General features: G+C 36.2%; 1 protein-coding gene and 1 pseudogene across 3 annotated transcripts; both read right to left on the minus strand.

The window, feature by feature from the left end:
- Positions 1-5564: 5564 nt before the first annotated feature.
- Positions 5565-10976, minus strand: LOC114271840 (putative ethylene response sensor 1; annotated as a pseudogene). Its single transcript, XR_014350896.1, has 6 exons — positions 10454-10976; positions 8622-9534; positions 6862-7230; positions 6502-6768; positions 6045-6172; positions 5565-5902 (listed from the first exon to the last, which is right to left on the minus strand). The product of XR_014350896.1 is annotated as a putative ethylene response sensor 1 (transcript).
- A 1929-nt stretch (positions 10977-12905) lies between these two features.
- On the minus strand, positions 12906-19720 carry LOC114271839 (ATP-dependent RNA helicase DEAH13-like). 2 transcript variants are annotated; one of them, XR_014350897.1, is made up of 13 exons: positions 19549-19720; positions 19189-19301; positions 18788-18863; positions 18623-18697; positions 18489-18538; positions 18312-18372; positions 17825-18223; positions 17461-17706; positions 17126-17356; positions 16659-16772; positions 15280-16512; positions 13102-14719; positions 12906-13021 (listed from the first exon to the last, which is right to left on the minus strand). XR_014350897.1 is itself a non-coding variant. In XM_028213474.2 (12 exons), exons 2-12 carry the CDS (start codon positions 19251-19253, stop codon positions 13235-13237), a joined length of 4035 nt encoding a protein of 1344 aa, XP_028069275.2. In that variant the 5' UTR covers positions 19254-19301; positions 19549-19720; the 3' UTR covers positions 12906-13234. The 2 variants fall into 2 exon arrangements, 1 of the variants encoding a protein (XP_028069275.2); XM_028213474.2 differs by having other exon boundaries at positions 12906-14719.
- Positions 19721-20451: the final 731 nt, after the last annotated feature.

The raw sequence follows: 20451 nt of genomic DNA on the forward strand, positions 1-20451 counted from the left end.
AACATGGTGCGCTCCTCTTCCATAGTACTCTTCTCCTCCTTCTAGATCAAAGGGATCTTTTCTATGAGTCATAAATGTTCTGCCCTCTGGATCGAGAGCACTTCCATAGTAAACTTGCTCACCCTCTGGCTTGAGGATGTCGTCCAGATAACAGTCATCGTCATCGAGATTGGCGATAGCCTCGATTATCGGGCCTTCATAAGCTATCATAGCAACATTCTTGCCCTTGTCTCGGTGTTGTGGATATGGTTGTTCTCGGATGTCTTGAGTCCCTCGCTTTTTGAACCTCAATTCGTCTGCCTCGACTTTATCTCTGAAGATTTTCCTGAGAGTCCAACACTTCTCTGTCGGATGTTTCAATGTACGATGGTAGACACAAAATTCAGGGCTCTCGCGGTCCTTTTTTGAAGGCATTTCTTCGACATAAGGCAATTTTAGCTCTCCGTCAGCTACCCATTCCTTAACTAGAGCTTTTACTTCCTCGATTCCACATGGATAAGAAACATTCCCCTATTCACCATTATATTGCTTCCTCTTCTGGCCTCTATGACCTCCTCCTTGTGACTTTCGGGCATCTGGGGCAGAGGCGACAGCAACAATAGGTCCACGAGACGATTTGAAACTAGTCTTGTAACTGGCCTTAAATCCGGACTCCTGAGCCTGAGGAATGCTAATGTTCCGAGCTGCTTCTATTAATGCCGAGAAGGTGGGTAGCTTGTGATTAACTAGAAACATTTTGTACCTGCTCAATGCCCCTTCTAGACAGATTTGAACCAGATAACTCTCCTCAACTGCTTCATGACAATCCATGGCCTTGTCCTGAAACCTTTTGACGTAATCAAGGATGTCTTCACTTTTTTGTTGCTTCTCTTTACACAATGTAAGTGTGGTCACCTTCTCCGCCACTTGAAAGAACTTGGAGTGGAATTTGTTAACCATTTCCTCCCAACTTCGGACAGAGTTTGGGGCCAAATTAACATACCAACTATATGCTCGGTCGGTGAGGAACTTAGAGAATTCTCTCAGTCGGAGGACGTGGTTTGAACCATGAATACCCAGAGTCTCGATGAATCGCACAACATGTTCTCGGGCATTTCCTTGTTTGCCGTCGAACTTGATGAACTTCGGCACTGTATACCCCTCAGGGTATGGATAGCTCAGCATCTCAATGGGGTAAGGCGGCTTGACGTCTGGATCAGGCAAAGAGGGTAAGGTCCTCTTGACCCGTTCGAGATCGAACATGGCCTGCACATCGGCGAGAGTGAAAAACTGTTGAGGGAGAGAGTTTGATGGTGGTATCCCCGGGACTTGGCTTATGGACCCGAAGACTGAGCTAGGGGCGACTTGGCCATTCTGGTGCTACGAATTCATCATTGGTGAGGACATTTGACGATACTGGCCATCAGCGCCTATAGACAAGCCAGTTGGTGATGGGATATTGAATTGAGGCCCGTAGAGTCCACCGCACGGCGCTGCTATACTGGGTTGTGCTTGCAGATTTGTTGTCGGCACCAAAGGAGGCCCGCTTGGTGCTTGGGTAACATTTATTGATGGCGTAACAAGATTAGGTACGGGCAGAGCTCCCTTTTGCGCCATCATGCTCCTTATGTTTTCCTGGACACCAACAGTCGTCGGAGCGCCATTCATTACACCAGAAACTCCCCTAGTCACCATTGGATCTTGGCTTGGCACGCCATGGAGCCCGGGCATGGGCAAACTGCTGCCGCCTACTGTGGTTTGAGCATGTGTTACTGTGGCCGTGTTGCCATGAGCCATAGACTGATTGGGGCCTATTTCTCCTTGGATTTGATTTTGCGCTCCGGCGGGAATAACTCCACCACCAGTTTGATTTCCGTTTGGCGCCGGTGCAAAGTTAGAACTCATCACCAACATGGTATGAGTGAGATTCTGAAGAGTGGTAAGAATCTCTTGCTGAGTATTTTGAAGTCCTTGAATGGCTTCAAGCAAAAGTGGTTGATCTGGAGCCATGGTTCTGTCATCACCACCATTAGAGGATCCTTGTTGGTGAACTTCATCTTCTCCCGTCATCCTTGTTGGAGTTGTGTGGATTCCAGATCTCGTTGAGACCATTAACCAATCCGCCTCCCCAGCGGAGTCGCCAAAATGTAGGAGAGGGTTCAAGAAAGGAGTTGGAAAATTCGAAGATCTTCAAAGATCCTTGAAGAGCAACTTCGAATTCTCTAGAAGAATTGTGAGAGGCTTAGATTCTTCAATGGTCTCAACTCAAGAACACAAGAGTAAAGGAGATGATGGAGATAAGAGATTGGGTGAAGAAGAAAGCAAAATGGCTAGAGAGAGAATAATGGCAAGGCTCTCCCTTGGATCTCCCACTTTTACTCTCAAGGTTGATAATGGAGCGAGGAAATTAGTTCTTTCCCAAGAGTTGAAAAATCTCCAAAATCCATCCCTTGTAAAGCTATGGGTGGGTGCTATTTATAAGCACCTCATGATGTAGGATGGAGCCCATGTGCAAAGCACATGGGGGATATTCTCTCTAACCACCTTGTCCGAGGAGGTGACCTCTCCGAGGAGGTGACTTCTCCGAGGATGAGAAAACCCCGAAGAGGAGATCAATCCCTCGGCGAACCCTTCTTCTTAGCCACACCTAACCAATGATCCCCAATCATCCCAAAGGGTCAGGGGTAGTCCCAGAGGACGTCCTACCGCAAAATATTGCCGAGTCTCATGGACCCCCCGGGGTCGTGCCACCTCGACCCAGGGTATAGGCTAGTTTAACCGAAGAGTGAATTTGTCTCCACTCACCGTCCTCGGGATCGGGTCCTTTGTTCGAACTCCATTACGCCCATGGTTCTGGTGCGTAGATCCCGGAAAGCTCCGAGCCCGCAAGTGTTCTGGGACTCATTAACGGAGCGACTTCTAGATTGCGTCTGAATCCGTTCGAAGCCAAGTCCTTCGGATCTCTAGATTCGTGGATCCGAATCCTTTCGAGTCCGAGTGCCTCGGATCTCTAGGCTTGCTCAATACCCTTTCGAGTCCGGACCCGAGTATGTCTCTTGGTTCGTGGATCCGAACCCTTTCGAGGCTTAGAGCCATTTAGCCCGTTTGATGGTGATAAATTCGGACCCACCAATCTTGAACTATTAGGCCTAATTAATTTAATGGGCTCAAATTAAGTCCTCTTACACATTGAAATACATCATTAATTTTTCACAATGTCAGTCCACTGATGCAAATTAGCTCTCATGATGGTTTGTTGGCTTCTGATCCACCTGCAAAACCCCGACCAATGATGGTAGAAAAATCAGACTCAGTTTTTCATCTAAAGACTCCATTGATAAATCTTTGACAAACTATTTAGATCAATGGCGTGACTATAAAAAAAATTTAGTAAAATTTCTTTAGCAGTGTCATCTAGTCAGTTATTTTTATATTATTTAAATTATATATTATATACATATAAATATATTTAATTAATATAATTAGGGCGAGAGAAGTAAAATTCATTCCCATTCTACTTCGAGCGGAAAAACTTGTGTGGGACCAGGCCGGGGATGCAAGGGTGGAGTAGAGTGAAGGGAAATGAAAATTCTTAGTTTAGCTAAATGAGGCCACCCCAACCTTGCCATCCTTAGGAATAATCTAGAATGTAAAATTAATATGGCGTCTGAAATTTTTTTGAAACCTTCCACAACTTTTCTAACCTTTCTAGAACTATTTAGAATTTACTTTAAGATATTTTATACAAATTCTTGAATTTTATATAATATTTTTGCATTCTCTCAAACTTTTTAGGAGGTTGTGAAAACTTCCGTTAACCTCCAATGTTCCAACCCTTTTTGGTGGAGATTTTGTATAAATAATGGTGTAGCCAGAAAATTCTTATTGAATCAATTATCAGCAAGGTCATTATATCATATTTTTAATTTTAGAACGCTTATCAAAATAAAATTTCATATATCTACTATAAATATACTAAAATATTATATATAATGATATTACAAAGTAATTCAAACTAGTTGAATTACACAATAATACTTAAGTGCACTAATATATTATTTCTTCAATAAAATTAAGGACAACAAACTTGCGATTTTCCATCAATCAAATAGAGGAGACAAAATGATTGTTCTTGGAAAACAAAAAATAAAAGGGTAAATTACATATACCTCCCTCGAGGTTTAGTTAAATTACAGATATCTCCTGAGGTTTTAAAAATTATATCCCGTTTCCCGAGGTTTGTATTTTCATAACAATTTATCCTCTGAGGTTTATATTTCATAACAAATTACCCCCTAATTTCTTATGCAAATATAGCATTCAGGGGGAAATTTGTAATTTCTCAAAGTTCAAGGGATTATTTGTAATTTAGCCAAACCTCGAGGGGTATATGTAATTTGCCCAAAATAAAAAATGTCTTTATAAGCAATTAAGAATTTCGTACTTCAAAAGAAGTCTGTTTTTTTGTTTTAGGGTTTTGTTAACAATGCCTTAAGGTTGTATTAAATATGTTTAACCACCTCCATTATCATAGAAAAGAGTAAAATTTATAATATGTTTGGGCAAACTTCACTTTCTTCTGTAGTTTGGGCCATGTATAGTTTATTTCCTAACATTTGAAAAATAACCACATAACTGTCACGTGGTTTGTGGACTGATGTGTACCACTAAACATTCCATTCAATTTAACAAGTGTGAAATACATAACAGACAAAAAAAGGTTATATGCTCATTTTCAAATTTCAAAAGGGTAAATCGCACATGAAACTTATGACTGACCTACCCAAAAAAAAATTGTACTAGGGAATAAATCACATGGGGTTGAATCGCACATGGAATAAAGCACAGTGTTAAAATACATTTTGCTTTTCAAATAAATGACGAAAATATATGAATATTTTAATTTTTTTTATTAAATTGTTAACGAATCTAACAATGCACTACAGTCCACAAATTACAAGAGGGTTATGTTGTCACTTTCAAATGTTAGGAAGTAAGCCGCACATCATCCAAATTAGAGGAGGGTAAAATGAAATTTGCCCAATATATTTTAATTACCACTAAGCTACCATTTTCTTTAATTCTTTCTATTTTAAAATTATATACTTTTCGTAATAGAAATTTTTTTAAAAATTATCATAAAATTAAATTTCATTATTTTTAAATAATATTTCTTGAATTAGAAAAAAATTAATGCCCTCAATTTTCAATCATAATTAAATTATATGGTGCAAGGAAAATAAAGAACTTATATTTTTCATAATTTTTATATGTCTTTTATTTTTATAACAAATATAAAAATAAAAAAAAAATTTGTATACCTTTTATAATTTAATTGTGACTGAAAATAAAGGGAATTTAAAATTTAAAAAAAAAATATCCACAACATGTTATTTTAAAATAAAGGCATTATATTGGGTATAGCCCATCCCTGTTTTTAAAAAAATCCAACTTCTAATGTTTGACATTCACAATGATAGTTATAATAATATCTATAAAAGTCCCATTAATATTCATATTCAACTATTAATAGTTATACATGCCAAACAAAAAGTGACATACAAATATGATAAGTATAGAATTAATTATTCTTTTAAACAATTATTATTATTATTTTGTTGATAAATCTATTTTTTGAACAATTTTAATGGCATCAATTTATAAAAACCTCTCAAAAATTTTATATAATACTACATAATTCTAAAATTGCACCCACTACTTCATGCATATAGCTCCGCCCATGGTTTATGTCCAATGAGATCTGCACTCCCCTTGATTTGCTCTACCTGCAAGTACAACCTGCTGCATTGTTGGTTCATTTGGGCTATTGCAGATTCCAAGTCTCGCGATGATTGTAACTGTGGTACCCTTGTCCAAGCCCTCGCTCTCAATCGAAATGTGACCTCCCATTAGATTTATAAACCTGATTCAATCATTTCAACGTAACTTGCAAACAATGTAAAAACATCCAACGCAAGCAAAAGAATACTCTAATGTTAGATGGCTAACAGAACTTCCTATGAAATATATTATAAGGAAGAAGAATCATTGATCACAACTATTACCGTTTGCAAATGGCGAGTCCCAGACCAGCACCACCATTATTTCGGTTTGAACCGCTTCGAGGCTCAGCAAATTTGGTAAAAATGAGTGGTATATCGTGCGAGTTGATACCGCAGCCAGTATCTTTAACCTGCAAATGGAAGGCAAGCATGTTTTCAAAAGTTCCAATTCCATGCCAGTAAACAGCTAAAATATAGATAAAAAAAAATTGATTCCTCACGTTCGAAGAATTATAGAATTTTTTTAATAATTTATTTGGTTTTTATTTTTATTTTATTTGTGTAAGATAACAAAAAAAAAAAAGAAGTCCGAAGGTCTGCCCTGCACTGTCTGGACAAACTGCTCAAGTTTGACGTATAAATGGATGATGCACCTTACAAATGTTCATTTTACAGACACAGTATGGATTAAAAAAGGGCACTTAAATTTATTCAAAAGAAAAGTAATGGAGTACTCAACCTGCACTCTTAAAAAGAAGTAGCCCTCACTTGACACAGGATAAAACTCGGGAAGTCGGCAGTCTCTCAAAGATTCTGGTTTTGCAATAGAAACAACAACTGAGATGTAACCCTTTTTTGTAAACTTCACAGCATTGCCAGCAATATTTAAGATTGTTTGTGTTAGCCGTTTCTCATCACCAACAGCATAGACAGGTAAATCCGGGGCCAAAATAAGTGTCAAGGATAGCTTCTTTACAGATGCGATAGGCTTTATCAAATTGATGCCCTACAATTAAAAAAGAAAGGACATCAACATCAACATCACTATTATTGTCACAGACATTCAAGTTCATCTAGTAATTTTATAAAGGGAAATTACCTGTCTGAAAACCTCAAGAAGATTGAACACCCCCGTCTCTAATTCTAGGCTACCATCTTCAAGTCTAGAAAGATCCAGTACATCATTAATAAGTGTTGCCAACATGTTGCTACTCTTGAGTATGGTCTCTATCATAACCCTTTGTTCGGGAGTCAGTTCAGTTTCTAAAAGAAGCGAAGATAACGAGATAATTGCATGCATGGGTGTCCTCATTTCATGGTTCATGACAGCTAGGAAATCGTTGCGAGCACGGATAGCCATCTCTGCTTCTTGTCGAGCTAAATCTAGAGCAACATTCTGTTCCATGAGCTGATCACGGGCCCGCATAGACTCCTCTAGAATTGCAGCATGAGAAAGAGCAACAGCTACCTTTATATAAGAAAAAAGTATATTAAGCATGAGAAAACATCCGCTGATGATAACAAGAAAATTTCTAATTTCTAATTTATTTTTTTTTAAAAAAATGAATGCTCAGAGTGTCCATCATCTTCATATTTTAGAGGCAGCAGTTACAGGCAGAAGGGGAGGACAGAAGTCCCAAACAGAATGAACTATCCAACCAACCATAACTTGTATCAAGTACTTGATGCATATGGCAGTTTTTCACATTATTACATTGAGTTGGGGAAACATTATTATGAATTGCTCATACTATAAGGCTCTGCAGCATCACTCAAGAACAACTGCAAGATGCACATAGCTCCAGCATCATTTTTCAGCTATATTAATCATATTAGGGTGCATTTCACATCCAATAGGAGTCGAACTGATCTAGTGACACAGTACTTTTTTTTTTTTTTTCCAGGAAATTCCCAAACTTTCCTTTTTCTGTAACCAGGAATCCAAACAAATATAAAAATCTAGAAAAGATAGAAAGGAAGAGAATTCATTTTGTTGAATACACCTGTTAACACCGCTGCATATATAAGAGTGATTCTATACCCTATTGAATGTATCAAAATAATTATTGATAGTAGATAATCAATGGATGCACTGCTTGATATTTAAGAACACTGATGTATCTTGCTACTTGTACATAACAACCATACTATTTTTAGTAATTCATTTGTTGCTCCATCATATAAAATGGTTCCATAAGGTGTAGTAAACAAAGTCTAATGGAGAAACCTACCACTAATAAGCACAAATTAATGGATTGCATTGAACAAGTCTCAGATTGCACTTGACAAGCCAGGACTTTGCACTTGCAGCACTTTCTTTTATCAATTACTAATTGTTTCCCCAGGTCAAATCAAGTTCCCAAGTACTAATTTCTAAAGTCAGTTACAAAAATACAAGAACTTGGGGTTAACCAGTAATAGATAGTCATACTTGAGTTGAGATTTATGGGGTACAAAACTGAAATTTCTATGACCCAATACCAGTAGGTGGAAACAGAGAAAATGCAAAACAGGGTCATATAAAACAAACAATTTATCTATCATTTACACAATTTTTAAGAGAGGACCAAACCATGCTTTCGTCTGTGTCCCAGGGAATTGAACTAAAACTAATAACAATGGTGAACAGCAGTTGATTAAAAATTTTTTACTCAATTTCCCAGGCAGTGAAAAGCGAACCATAAACAAAAAGAGAACGCATGATTTATGTTCAAAAATTTCAAGCAAAACAGATAATTATAACTTCTATAGCAGGTTGAATAATAGCCACTTCGAAAGTATGAGATAACACAACATTTCAGAAAATCAGAAGGCAATCAAAAAGCTGCAAATGGAAAGGATGAGTGGGTAAAAAAAAACCTGGTCAGCAACAACTTCCACAAGTTCCAACTCATGGTCGCGCCATTTTCTTATACCATCCATAGGGAGAATCAAAACCATCACAGCATAGCTTTTTGCAGAGAGGTCAGGCCAATCATTAATTTGGAAATTTGAAAGATGTAAAAGAGGAACCCGTACGGCAACAACTTCAGGTGGCACATATCTTTCCACAGGTCTGATCCTTGCTAATGGGCATGTATGTGGAATACGGATTGCTTCAGCACTATTAAAGACTTCATTGACTATGGGAAGATTGATTGGCACAGAAGATCCAGCAGGCATAAGATTGTTTAGAGTGTGAGAAAGTTGGAGATTCAAACCTCTTTGTGATGGCATCCACAATGCACATTCCTTCAGGTCTAAAGTCCTACCCAACTCAACAAGAGTAGTTTTTAGTATTGTGTGTCTGTCAAGTGTGCTTCTAATTTCATGAGTAAGCATCCTAACATGCCTTCCAGTTTCTTCTTGAGACATAATAAGACCCATCTCCCTGTCAAGCTCTTCAGCCTTATTCTTCAAAAATACTTCTCGTGTTTTGACACTTAGCAAATCAGGAATAATATGCACAAGCATCAAAGCCGTTGCACATGACACAACAGCAGTAGCAATTTTCGCTACAGTCATCACAACAGCAACAGTTTTAGAGTGCATAGAGAATGTCCACAAACTTATGAAATGGGTTGCTCCACAAAGAACAATAAAAGCACCAAACTGCATTAGCACCCATCTATATGGGAAGAATGCTGATTTTTGTACAAAATAAATGAGCTCCAAAGGAATAGAGAAGTATGCAACAGCAATAAAGAAGTCTGATATATACTGATACTTCACCAGAAGCTCATCAGCAGGCCATTGAGTCTCAATGCAGTCACATGAATCCATTTTCTAGCAACTGGTCCAACAAAAATCATACGAACATAAGAGTCATTATAAATAATCCATCATCATTCCAGCCTAATTCACAAAGCAGATATGAATTTTCTTGCTTAAAGAAGTGGTATAATTAAGACACATAAGAGCATCATGTGTTAAGAGGAGATGCCTTCCTATCTCTGTGTAATATGGATAGGTCTTCTGAGATTAAAAACAAATACAGAAGGTACATCACATTAGAAAGAAAATTTCATAAAACACCAAAGGAAAATGTGCTAATTGCTAATGAAATGCAAGGAATAGATCATCCCTGAAGCAACACAAGCACAACCCATCCAATAGATTAACTTTCCCACTTCTACCCAACTCACAGCTTTGCAAAGGCATTTCAAAACTATTAATAAAGAAATCTGTAAGAAGATTTAGACAAACATCTTTTGAGAGTTAAACATGGTTCCTTTTGTACTCAAATTCATTAAAAACATTAGATTTATTAAACCCTAAAGAAATTAATAGCATCGATACTAAAGTGAACTGACGCCAACAAAATCAGGTGACTCGTGTAATATCCGTGAATGAAATCAGAAAGAACAATAATTGAATAAATAAATAAATAACTGAAAATCATGAAACAAAATCAGGCTCCGTTTCATTTGCAGCCAAATCACAAGTACAAGAAATGAAATAGGTTTAATTCCATGTCTTTGACGACTCAGAAATCATTTCTTTTTTTTTTCTCGATAATTGGAACCAAAGAAATAGAAGCTTTTATATATAAGGTTCGGATTTGCTCCTCCGTTTATTTTCCTCCGGCTTTCTCGGTAACCAAACAGAATTCTTACTTTTAAAAAATTGATTACTCAGAACAAAATTAGATTAACAACTAGATGAAAAAAAAAAATTAGAAATAGAAAGAGAGTTTAGTTTAGTAGTAATACCTGTAGTGAGAATCAGAGGATGTGATCTGAACAAGGTGTTGTTGTGTGAATTTGTTTCTTCAGAGTGCGAGTTCTGAGACTTGTTTTGACTGTCCCGAGTCCGACCTTTCCCTCTCTCTTTCAGACCAAAAACAAAAAAAAAAAAAAAAAAAAGGCAAAAAAAGAGGAGAGAGAAAGAGTAAAGTGGGAGAAAGAACACGGACGATGAGGTTGGTTGCTGATACAAAACGGTGGCGTCGCGCGTGGGACCTGGGCATCTTTTGGAGCAAGGGTCTTCTAGAATTTTTTTTTTTTAAAATTTTTTAGAGTGGTGCATTGTGTGGTTGAGATTTAATGACAAGTCATATTACTTTTTTAATATTAAATTTCAAATACACAATACACCATTTTAAAATTTTTTTAAAAAAAAACACTCTAAAAAGATCCTTGGTGCATCTTTTGATCTACGATTTTAATTCAACATAAATGCTCAACTTAAACACGCGTGTGTTGTGAACTACTGGATCAAAATCAAAAGTGTAATAAAGAGAAGATACATGCACTCTGTGTTTTTATGGTGATAGGTGGGCCAGCCGCAGCTGAAGCCTGTCTCTCCGAGGGCATCTCCCTTCTATTTCACGCTTCGTTTATTTGAATTAAAATATTTTTCGCATTTTTTTTTGACATTTAATATAATAAAAAATAAAAATTAACATGACGATAAGAAATAAATTTATTAAAATAAAAAAATACGTTTTACTTTTAAAACGTGAAAAATATACCCTAACTTTCAACAACACTATCATATTACGATTTACTTTTAAAACGTGAAAAATATACCTTAACTTTCAACAACACTATCATATTACGATTATTGTTATAATTATTATTATTATTTTTTCACTATCACGCCATCATCTCTTGTTTTTTTACTCTTTATCTTACTATCTCTATAAAATATAAGAAAATATTTTTCATCAATTTTTTTTTTTTACCCATATAAAACAAATCGTTGAAATAGAATATAAATTAAAGTCTAATTACTGTGCTTCATCAAAAGCACAACGTAATAATTATATTAATTTTAAGAAAAAAAAACTAATTTACCAATTGTTAAAAGGGATTGTGATTCGCATGAACCGATGACCGGTAGAGGAACGTCAAAATTGTGATTTGAAATGTATAAAAATCTCAGATGACACTAACCTGGCCAATACATGCCACTTTCGGAAAGAAAAATGCTCCGTAACCCGAAAAATTGAGGTTCGAATGGTACGAAAAATATTATCTTATTGGTAAGAGAATAAAAAAAAATCTTAAAACGACGTCGTTTTGAAATTTCGAGCCATTCGAACTTTTGATTTTTCGGATTCCGTAGCAGTGTTGCTTTCGAAAAAAACACATGGTCACTATCACCCCCGAAGAGCATCATAAATAAATTTAATAATTTTAAGGTACAAGGTATCAATTTATAAATAGTAATGAGTATTATTTTAAGAATATTTAATAATTTTTTATATTAAAATTAGTTTAATGGTAAAACTTTTGATTTACTCGTTTAAAATCTGAATTCAAGTCTATATATACGCTGTGAGTGTTAAAAGATAATACTTCTTGGTGAATATGTAGAGTAATCTATTTATAAATCTATTTTTATGAATCAAAAAAATTATTTTTTATTTTGTTATTAAAATGTTTTCAATTATTATTTTCTTATAAAATCCCATCTATAAAAAAAATTATACCAAACAAACAAATAAAAACAGGAATCTTTCTTGAAAAAAAAATTAATAATATCAGTGAAAAAAATAGAATCTTGCTTTTATTAAAAACAATGTTAAGGGAAAATTTAACAATTAGATGTTTAAAAAATTACTATTAAAAAATGAACTTTCAAGTTGAATCAAACAAATTACATCAACTTTTAAGACTAATGTGCTGATCCATCAATTAAATATGATGACCATTTTTTATTTTTATTTTTAAATTTTTTCTTTTAAGATTGATTCGTTGAATTGAATTAAACAGTACGACCCACTTGAGACAAATAATGGTGGAAAGACCCCCACCATCTCCTCCATCATCCACATTGCTAAAAAATCTATGCTATCTACCCAAAGCCTGGTTTGCCTTCAAAAAATCTTACATATTCCAAATAATAATGATATTAAAAACAACTCTAATTCAAGAAAAATTATTCGATACTCCTCCATCAAGAGTCTAAAACAGTATTTATTGTTCTAGACTATGAATCACATTGCTTTTTGTCTATATAATCTAAAGTTTCACGAGGCCGGGAGAGTAATATGAAAAATTTCAAACCTTCATGAATTGTAAGAAGTGTTCAAATATAACTTGTTTATTGATTTCAAACTATCTGCAACCAAAGGGAAAGGAGGGGGAGGGAGAACTTGAAGCAGATAATCAACATAAAATGATGATGCTTGCGAACACCCAATCTTGGTTCCCAAAATTCTCACCAAAATTCCTCAAGTTCTATCCATTCTTATATGTAGAAAAGGTTGGCCATGAAATGTATTTGACAACTCAACAATTGTAAGCTGACCAGATGTTACAATTTATGTAATTCTGCATTTATAAACAATAATTTCTATCAAAACAAACAAGACTATTTAAATGAAATAAGACAAATTGGATTGAAATATTACCATACAGCATTCTGCAATGGAATAAAAAATATAGTCGATGGCCCCATAAATTTCTGGAGCGTGTTTCTTTTCTGGAGTTTGTCGAGAGCCATTGGGATGATGCATGCCAGGAAGAAAGATCACAAATGTAAGTTCAAATCCTGTATTTCTCCTTTTTATCTCTCTTGACCCTTTTGGGAAAACGTTCTTTGGGATCTAAAAGAACTTCACGGTGCATTTCCAACCAAAGCTCTTCAAATTGACCACTAAAACCCTCCTGAAACCAGTCCAGAATTTCTGCATGCAATTCTCTGGGGTTCTCATTCCAAGCCTCTCTTAAAGTGGTGCAGCTGTCAATAATTCTCAACCTGGTCTTTAACTTGTCTAGAAGATTCCCAACCCTTCTATGACCTGATGCCTCTGGCCTCAAAATGCTACCCGGTGAGGCTGCCATGAACTTCCTGACAGATCTTAAGCATGGCAAAACATGACCTTCAAGCAAAGAAAAGGCAAACACAGCCACTCTATGCACATCATCTTTAATTGGAATACCATGCAATGGGAACTGCCATAAATGAGGGCCAAAAGTTGGAATGACCCAACAGAAAACTTGGTCTGTTAGAGGATCATAATAAGGCTTGGGATCTGCAAGGGGGGCAGAGAAAGTGCAGAGAGACCCGGCATATTTAACAAGCCAATCAGACTTTACACTTGTTGCACCGTGTATATATGGTCGTTTTGTATATAGCAGTTCACTGTACACCAAAAATTCAGGGGCAGACCTGGCGACAGAGGACCACCGATGGAGGAAAACAGGTTCTTTAACCATGCAAGCCTGATAGCGACTTGCACTAACTTTTATGTCTCCCTCTGATGCCGACACTTGTCTGACACGTTTCGCAACCCTATCAGCCCAACCGGCACATATAGCTTGGCCCAAGAGCTCCTCTTCATTCAATAGCAGAGGATACTTATCAGACGAAACCCTCCAAGCACGTTCTACATCCTCCACAGTACCATGAGTCCATGAAAATTCCTGTTGAAGACCACAAAAACTTTGGTTAAACACTAGTTGAAGTAGCTGCTTTCTCAGCTTGGACATTTCCTCCATGGTTTTCAGATGTAGTGCATTGACATCGCAGAATTCAACTGAATTTCCAGAAAGTTCAAAGCACTGCAAGGCATAAGCTATAGTCAAAGCATCACTGCTGAGATTAGAAAATTTTGCACGGGACACTTTAGCAGATTCTTTAAGCTTTTTCTTCCTCAACTTTGCTTCCTTGTCAGTGCTTTTCTTGCTATCTATGGAGCCAGATTCGTCCCTCTTCAAGCCATCTGTATCTGTGTGGCTTCCCTCAAACTGCATTACAAAAGGATTTGACAAACTCAAGGCTGCAGCTGCTGCCAATGCATATCCTAGAACAAGATTTGCCCGCCCATAAATTTTCACCTTTCCCATTATTTGTATTACTGTCAGCAGCATCCGAGAGTGGCGAGGGCTCATGGGATACTGTGCCATAGCCTTCCCCAGGGATGTCAATCTCCCTTTACTATCAAGTGCTTCAAGAGCCTTTAAGCAACGCTCCGCTTCAAACAATGCAGTAACTTCAGGAGGAGTAGGAAATGGGAAATTTGAAACCTGCAATATAGGCAACATTAAAGATATTATCTAAAATATTATCAATCATTTTTTAAGAGATAATAAAATAAAAAATAGAAAAATATAACCAGAGCTCAGCAGAGAAATTCCTACAAACTACATCAAGTAAGAAGTTTTTAGTTGACATTGGCAACTCAAATAATCTCTAGTCCAAAACAGGAAAAGGCAAAAGCAAGATTAAAAATGATCCAAATGTAATGCAAAGCAAACCCAAATTGGACTACTTAATCTATGCAATTGATACAACAAAAATGCTATGAACCCACCCTTTACCCTGAATGTGTTTGTGTGGCAGAGATAAAATTGATGAAATATGGGGTCCATGAGTAAAATCAATTTGAACCATTGATTTCTTTTTCTGGGTAAATTCTAGGTTCATAAGTCTGGATTTGCAGTATTTGTTGATACAATCATTACTTAAACGCATAAAAGAAAGCAAATGATATAAGTGGAGATGTAATCTTTAAAGCATTGTTTTTCTAGTGAACCAAAATGATCTGTTACCTTAACAGGAGCTTGTAATTACATACATAAATTACCTTATCAATGCCCATAGATTTCATGAGGAGGAGGACACCATCAACAGGTATTTTTGATATCTCAGCACTTGAGAAGTCAGGAAAAATGTTATTAAACACTGCAGAAGAGTAGAGGCGATAACAGTGGCCAGGCCCTGTTCTTCCAGCTCTTCCTGCACGTTGAGCAGCAGATGCTTTGCTTATCCACTGGACTTCATATGTTTCCATGCCATTGGACGAGTTATAGTTCTTAACCTTTTCTCTTCCAGTGTCAACCACATACTTTATACCTGGGATGGTTAATGAGGTTTCAGCCACATTAGTGGCAACAACAACTAGGCGATCTCCTTCCTTAATTTCTTCAAACACACGAAGCTGTGCTGATGCAGGAAGCATGGCATAAAGGGGCAGAACACACATTGCACCAGCACAAAGACCATTCACTCCATGCCTTTTCTCCTCCAAACCAGGAATTGATTGGTTTGAGCTTCCTTCCGAAGAAGGAACAACCTGTTTCTCATGAAAATCAGGATTCAAGGTAGTTTTTCCAGCCAAAACTTCAAAAGCAGCCTTCAATGAATCAAGGTCCCCGTCCTCTCTAAATATTTCTGCAAGATTATCATCAACATTGGTTTTCTGGTTCAATAAACCCCTATCATCGTCAACACTTTCCAGATCACTATCTGTCCCCAAATCATCAGAAAAATCTGATTCATTATCATCTAAATCACCATGGTCTTCATCATAAGAACTAAACCTGTCAGTTTCATCATGGCGTGAGTTTCCATGCATTTCAAATGCTTCATTGATCTCCTTCATATCATATTCCTCAGCAGCATTCCCTACAGAGGCTGTAGAAACCTCGTTTCCCATATTTCTTTTAAAACTATTCTCAACTATTTCCTTTGAAGCTTTACGCAGCTTCTGGCACAAGTACTCTACTTCTCTCTGACCGGTGACAAATACAAGTACGCCACCAGGTGGCAATCTCTTGTGAATTGACAAGACCTTCTTAAAGGCTTGGCCAATATAGTCCACAATCTCTGTTCGCTTTGAGAAGTGTATAGTTACAGGATACTGTCTAGTTGGAATTTCAATCACAGGTGGGGGATCACAAAATATCCTCCTTCCGGAAACGAAGTCTTCAACTCGTAAGGTGGCACTCATAAGCACCAGTTTTAATGGAGAGATCTTCCTTTCAGGGCTTATTCTTTCTCCTGAAAGGACCTTGCGCTGCTGCTCCTCATAGATTATCTGCAATAAAGCACAAGATCATAAACCATACAAAGAAAAAAAAAAACTACAGGGAACTTTTCTTTAAAAGTAACTGTCGATTGTGGAAGCCACAAAACCATGATCTACAAAATCTTAAACCAATAAAATTACTCTGTAGATCTCACCTGGCGCTGTTGTATAACGCGAGAAAGCATTCCAATAAGTATGTCAGTGTTCAAGCTCCTCTCATGAGCCTCATCCAAAATTATGATGGAGTACTTCTTCAATAAGAAATCACTCTGCATTACAAAGACAAATGTTAATGGAAGTATATTTCAAAGAAGGAAAAGAAATATTTTACTAATATACCCATTACTTTAGGAAAAGATGGTGCAGCCAAACCAGTCAAAACAAGAAAGGAAAATGAAAGAACAATGTCCTAACTTCAAATTTGTCTAAGAGAACACTTTATTTATTTGTTATTTATTTATTTAATTTGGTAGAAAGCTTACAACAATATTAAATATCAACAAAGTACGGTTAAAAAGAAAAACATATGAAAAAAAATTAGCATTAAGCGCCTTGACTAGTTCTAGTCTTTGGTAGAATCATTGTCCCAGTGAGATAAGTTGTTAGTAAGTATATTGCTAACCTGCACTTCTCGTAACAAAATTCCATCAGTCATAAACTTGATGGAGCAACGGTCTCCAATCCTCCGGTCATGCCTAACTTGAAAGCCAACCTCCTTGCCTAGACGAAAACCAAGCTCAAATGCCACCCGCTTGGCAGTTGCAAGGACAGCAACACGGCGTGGTTGGGTAACACCAATAATGCCACTCGAAACACTAGATTGGTCTGAACCAAAGCCTGCTTCATAAAGAAACTGAAATATGCCGACAAGGAAGCACAAATTGAGACCATCACCATAGTGAAAAAATAATCTTGAAATCCAGAATGCAGTTTACAGAAAACACACAACTAGGCTACCTGTGGAACTTGAGTGGTCTTACCACAACCAGTCTCCCCACAAATAATAACAGTAATGTTTTCATTTATAGCTTCCATTATCTCCTGCTCCATCATGACTATTGGAAGATCCTTCCTTTTGTTTTCAATCTCTTTTGGTCTTGATACATGAACCACAACTGAAGCAGTTGGAACTCTCTGCAGAGGACAATCTGCCGGGTTGCTCGTATTGCTGATATGCATTTCTGGGTTCCCATCAGCCCAATGCTATCCATCAGTCCCCATTAGGCAACAAGAATATAATATTAGTTACAAGTAACAATAACCAGAGTGTGACTATAAACAATAAACATATTTGTTTCTACTATCTGCATATGAAGCGTACCATTGACCTGCTAATTTTTCTTCTATCACAGTTGGATGATGTGGGCAAAGAATCTTGGGCATCTTCTTGCATGTTTGTGTCATTATTCTCTTTGGCAACTTCCACAACTGCCAAGGTTGCACCAGATTCACCAATTGCACTAAATCTACTGCTACAAACTGAATCTTTGGAAGACCCCAAAGAAGCAGGAATGTCAGATATGACTTCTCTCTCTGCCATAACCGGTTGCAGAAAGTAATTATCATCAAGGCCTTGCCTGGGTTGGATTAGGCCAGAATCGGGCTCATTTTCACACAAAGGACTGACACCACCCTTGAAAGGCTGATCACCCAGAGGCACTGCTAAACCCAACTTCGAAAACTGTGCTGCTCTTCTACGTTTTTCATGCACAGTTTCAACCTACAAATAGTTAGTTAGGCCCATTCATAAAAACAACCAAGGGTATTTTGTCTTAAATAATAACGAGTAGCATAATAACTATACAAACCTGACCAATATTTCGTGAAGACCACATCACTGAGTATGCATCCTCTGGAATTTTGTATTTCCTGAAAATATAATCCAACCAATATATCCATCAAATACCATGCCACTCATGGGATTAAATGAACTCTAAGAGAAACAAACTATTCAAATACACCAAGACTAAATTGGTAGAGCATACTCCAAGGTCTCAATGCTTTTCGATAAGAGAATTGCTTTCTCCTTCTCCTCCTGCACATACGAAAACAAAGTCACTAAGTTTGATAAACACAAAATTTAAACAAGAACAGACTGAAGTTATACAAGCACACAGACCTCTATCTTCTTCAGCCTTCTTTTTTGGGATTTAGTCAACTTTGGAATATTCTTTGTCTTAAGCTGTTCATGCACCTGTACAAAGATATTCAAACAAACCGACTCATACATGATATACTAGAATTGGAGGTCGAGAAAAAGCACTGCAAAGGTGCTAGCATATACCTGACTCTTGTCTTTCTTTTTATTTCTTTTCTTTTTTGGCAAGATGATTGCATTGCTATCACCCCCACCTCTGTCACTATTACATGCAAACAATAAACCCAAGGTTTATTCAACCCAGAAGAAAAAAAATTGAAAATAAGAAAAGAGGAAGAATGGGTTGGAGTAAGTTCATAAAATACTTGGCTTAAACAACCAATTTGTGTTCTTCTATTTAAGTTTCGAAACAATTCATGAATCGAAATCTCATAAAAGGAACAACAACAAAAAGGTTCACAACAAGAACTAAGAGTGTTTATATGTTTGTTTACATTACAATTACAATGATACATTAACATATACAAGCAAGCAACAAACTGATGATGGAGATAAAAAAGTGTTCAAAGGCAAGGAAACAATGTTACCTCAATAAATCCTGTCCACCATTCAAGGTTCCAGATTCAACCAAATCATCCAAACATGCTTCCATTTGATCCGAATTAAGAAAATCAAAGAAATAGTGAACTTTTTACGCAACCTGAAAGGTAATAGCAAAAACTGTATTTTTACAATTTCCTTTTTCCATAAGAATTTGACTCAAACAACAGTTGGCAAATCAATTCCAAAAAAAACGAAGCTTAGAATTATTAACCAGTTTTGTAAAACCAAAAAAAAAAATTAAAATTAAAATAAGAAAATGATTCGAGTTCATTCAAAGCTTCGAGTTGAAAATCAACCAAGACATTACCGAGAGAGAGAGAGAGAGAGAGAGAGAGAGAGATTACTGATTCTGCTGGAAGAAAAAGGTGGTAAGAGTGGGCTAGGGTTTTGGTGAGGAAGAGATGATAAACCCCTTCGCAACAGTTTAACTGCTTTGCACTCGTTTGTTTTGTTGGCCTAGGTTAAATCCTGAAACGAAGTCGTTTTATATGGGTTTTTAATCCAAAGGCCGCAAAAGCACATGGTGTTGGGCCAACGTGACATTTTAATGCTCAAAAATATTTTCTTAACCTATTTAAAATAATGTTGAGACATGAACTCAAGTCCTCCGACTTAGAAAACAATAATTTATCACTTGAAAAAAACAATATAATGTATTTTTTTCAATCAAAATTCAAAAAATATATTTTTTAAATTTAACACTACGCACATTTAATTATAGTTGGTGAGAGAGAACGAGGGGTTAAATTGTGAAGGGAGCAATAATTAAAAGAAATTGGTGGAGAAATGCCGTCAATAAGCTTGATTTTTTTAATTTTGTAAGTAATTTTTTTAATTTTTAGACACATATAACACAAATATACTTAAAAAGTATAATATTTTTGAAAAAATTCTTTAAAAAATTAACTAAATATCAAAAATATAAAATAAATATATATATATATATATGAAAATTCAGTATATTTTTCCTATTTTCGTATATTTATTAATTTTTTAAAATATTTTTTCATAAATATTTTATTATTTATATATATCTCAGTAAAATGTTTCTAAAAAATATATAAAAAATTAAAATTTTAAAAATATTTACTAAAAATAAAAATACAAAAAATAAAAACTGAATTTTCAAAAAATTAAAATCAAACACACTAAATATTCTGGAATTCTTTCAAGTCGCTAACTGTTCCAGTTTCCAAGTTTTACCCGTTTGCTAGCGGTGGTGGTGACTTTTCTATGAAAACTGTCGG

This window comes from Camellia sinensis, chromosome 14 (genome assembly GCF_055761805.1).
Source record: "Camellia sinensis isolate YWXY chromosome 14, ASM5576180v1, whole genome shotgun sequence".
NCBI lineage: Eukaryota > Viridiplantae > Streptophyta > Magnoliopsida > Ericales > Theaceae > Camellia > Camellia sinensis.

Excerpts from the sequence above, each read along its gene's own strand:
- LOC114271839 (XM_028213474.2), bottom strand. The coding sequence starts at position 19,253 with ATGGAAGCATGTTTGGATGATTTGGTTGAATCTGGAACCTTGAATGGT. Across the intron at positions 18,224-18,311 it reads CTTCACGAAATATTGGTCAG|GTTGAAACTGTGCATGAAAA; the intron begins GTTTGTATAGTT and ends AACTATTTGTAG. Across the intron at positions 17,357-17,460 it reads AGACCACTCAAGTTCCACAG|TTTCTTTATGAAGCAGGCTT; the intron begins GTAGCCTAGTTG and ends GGCATATTTCAG.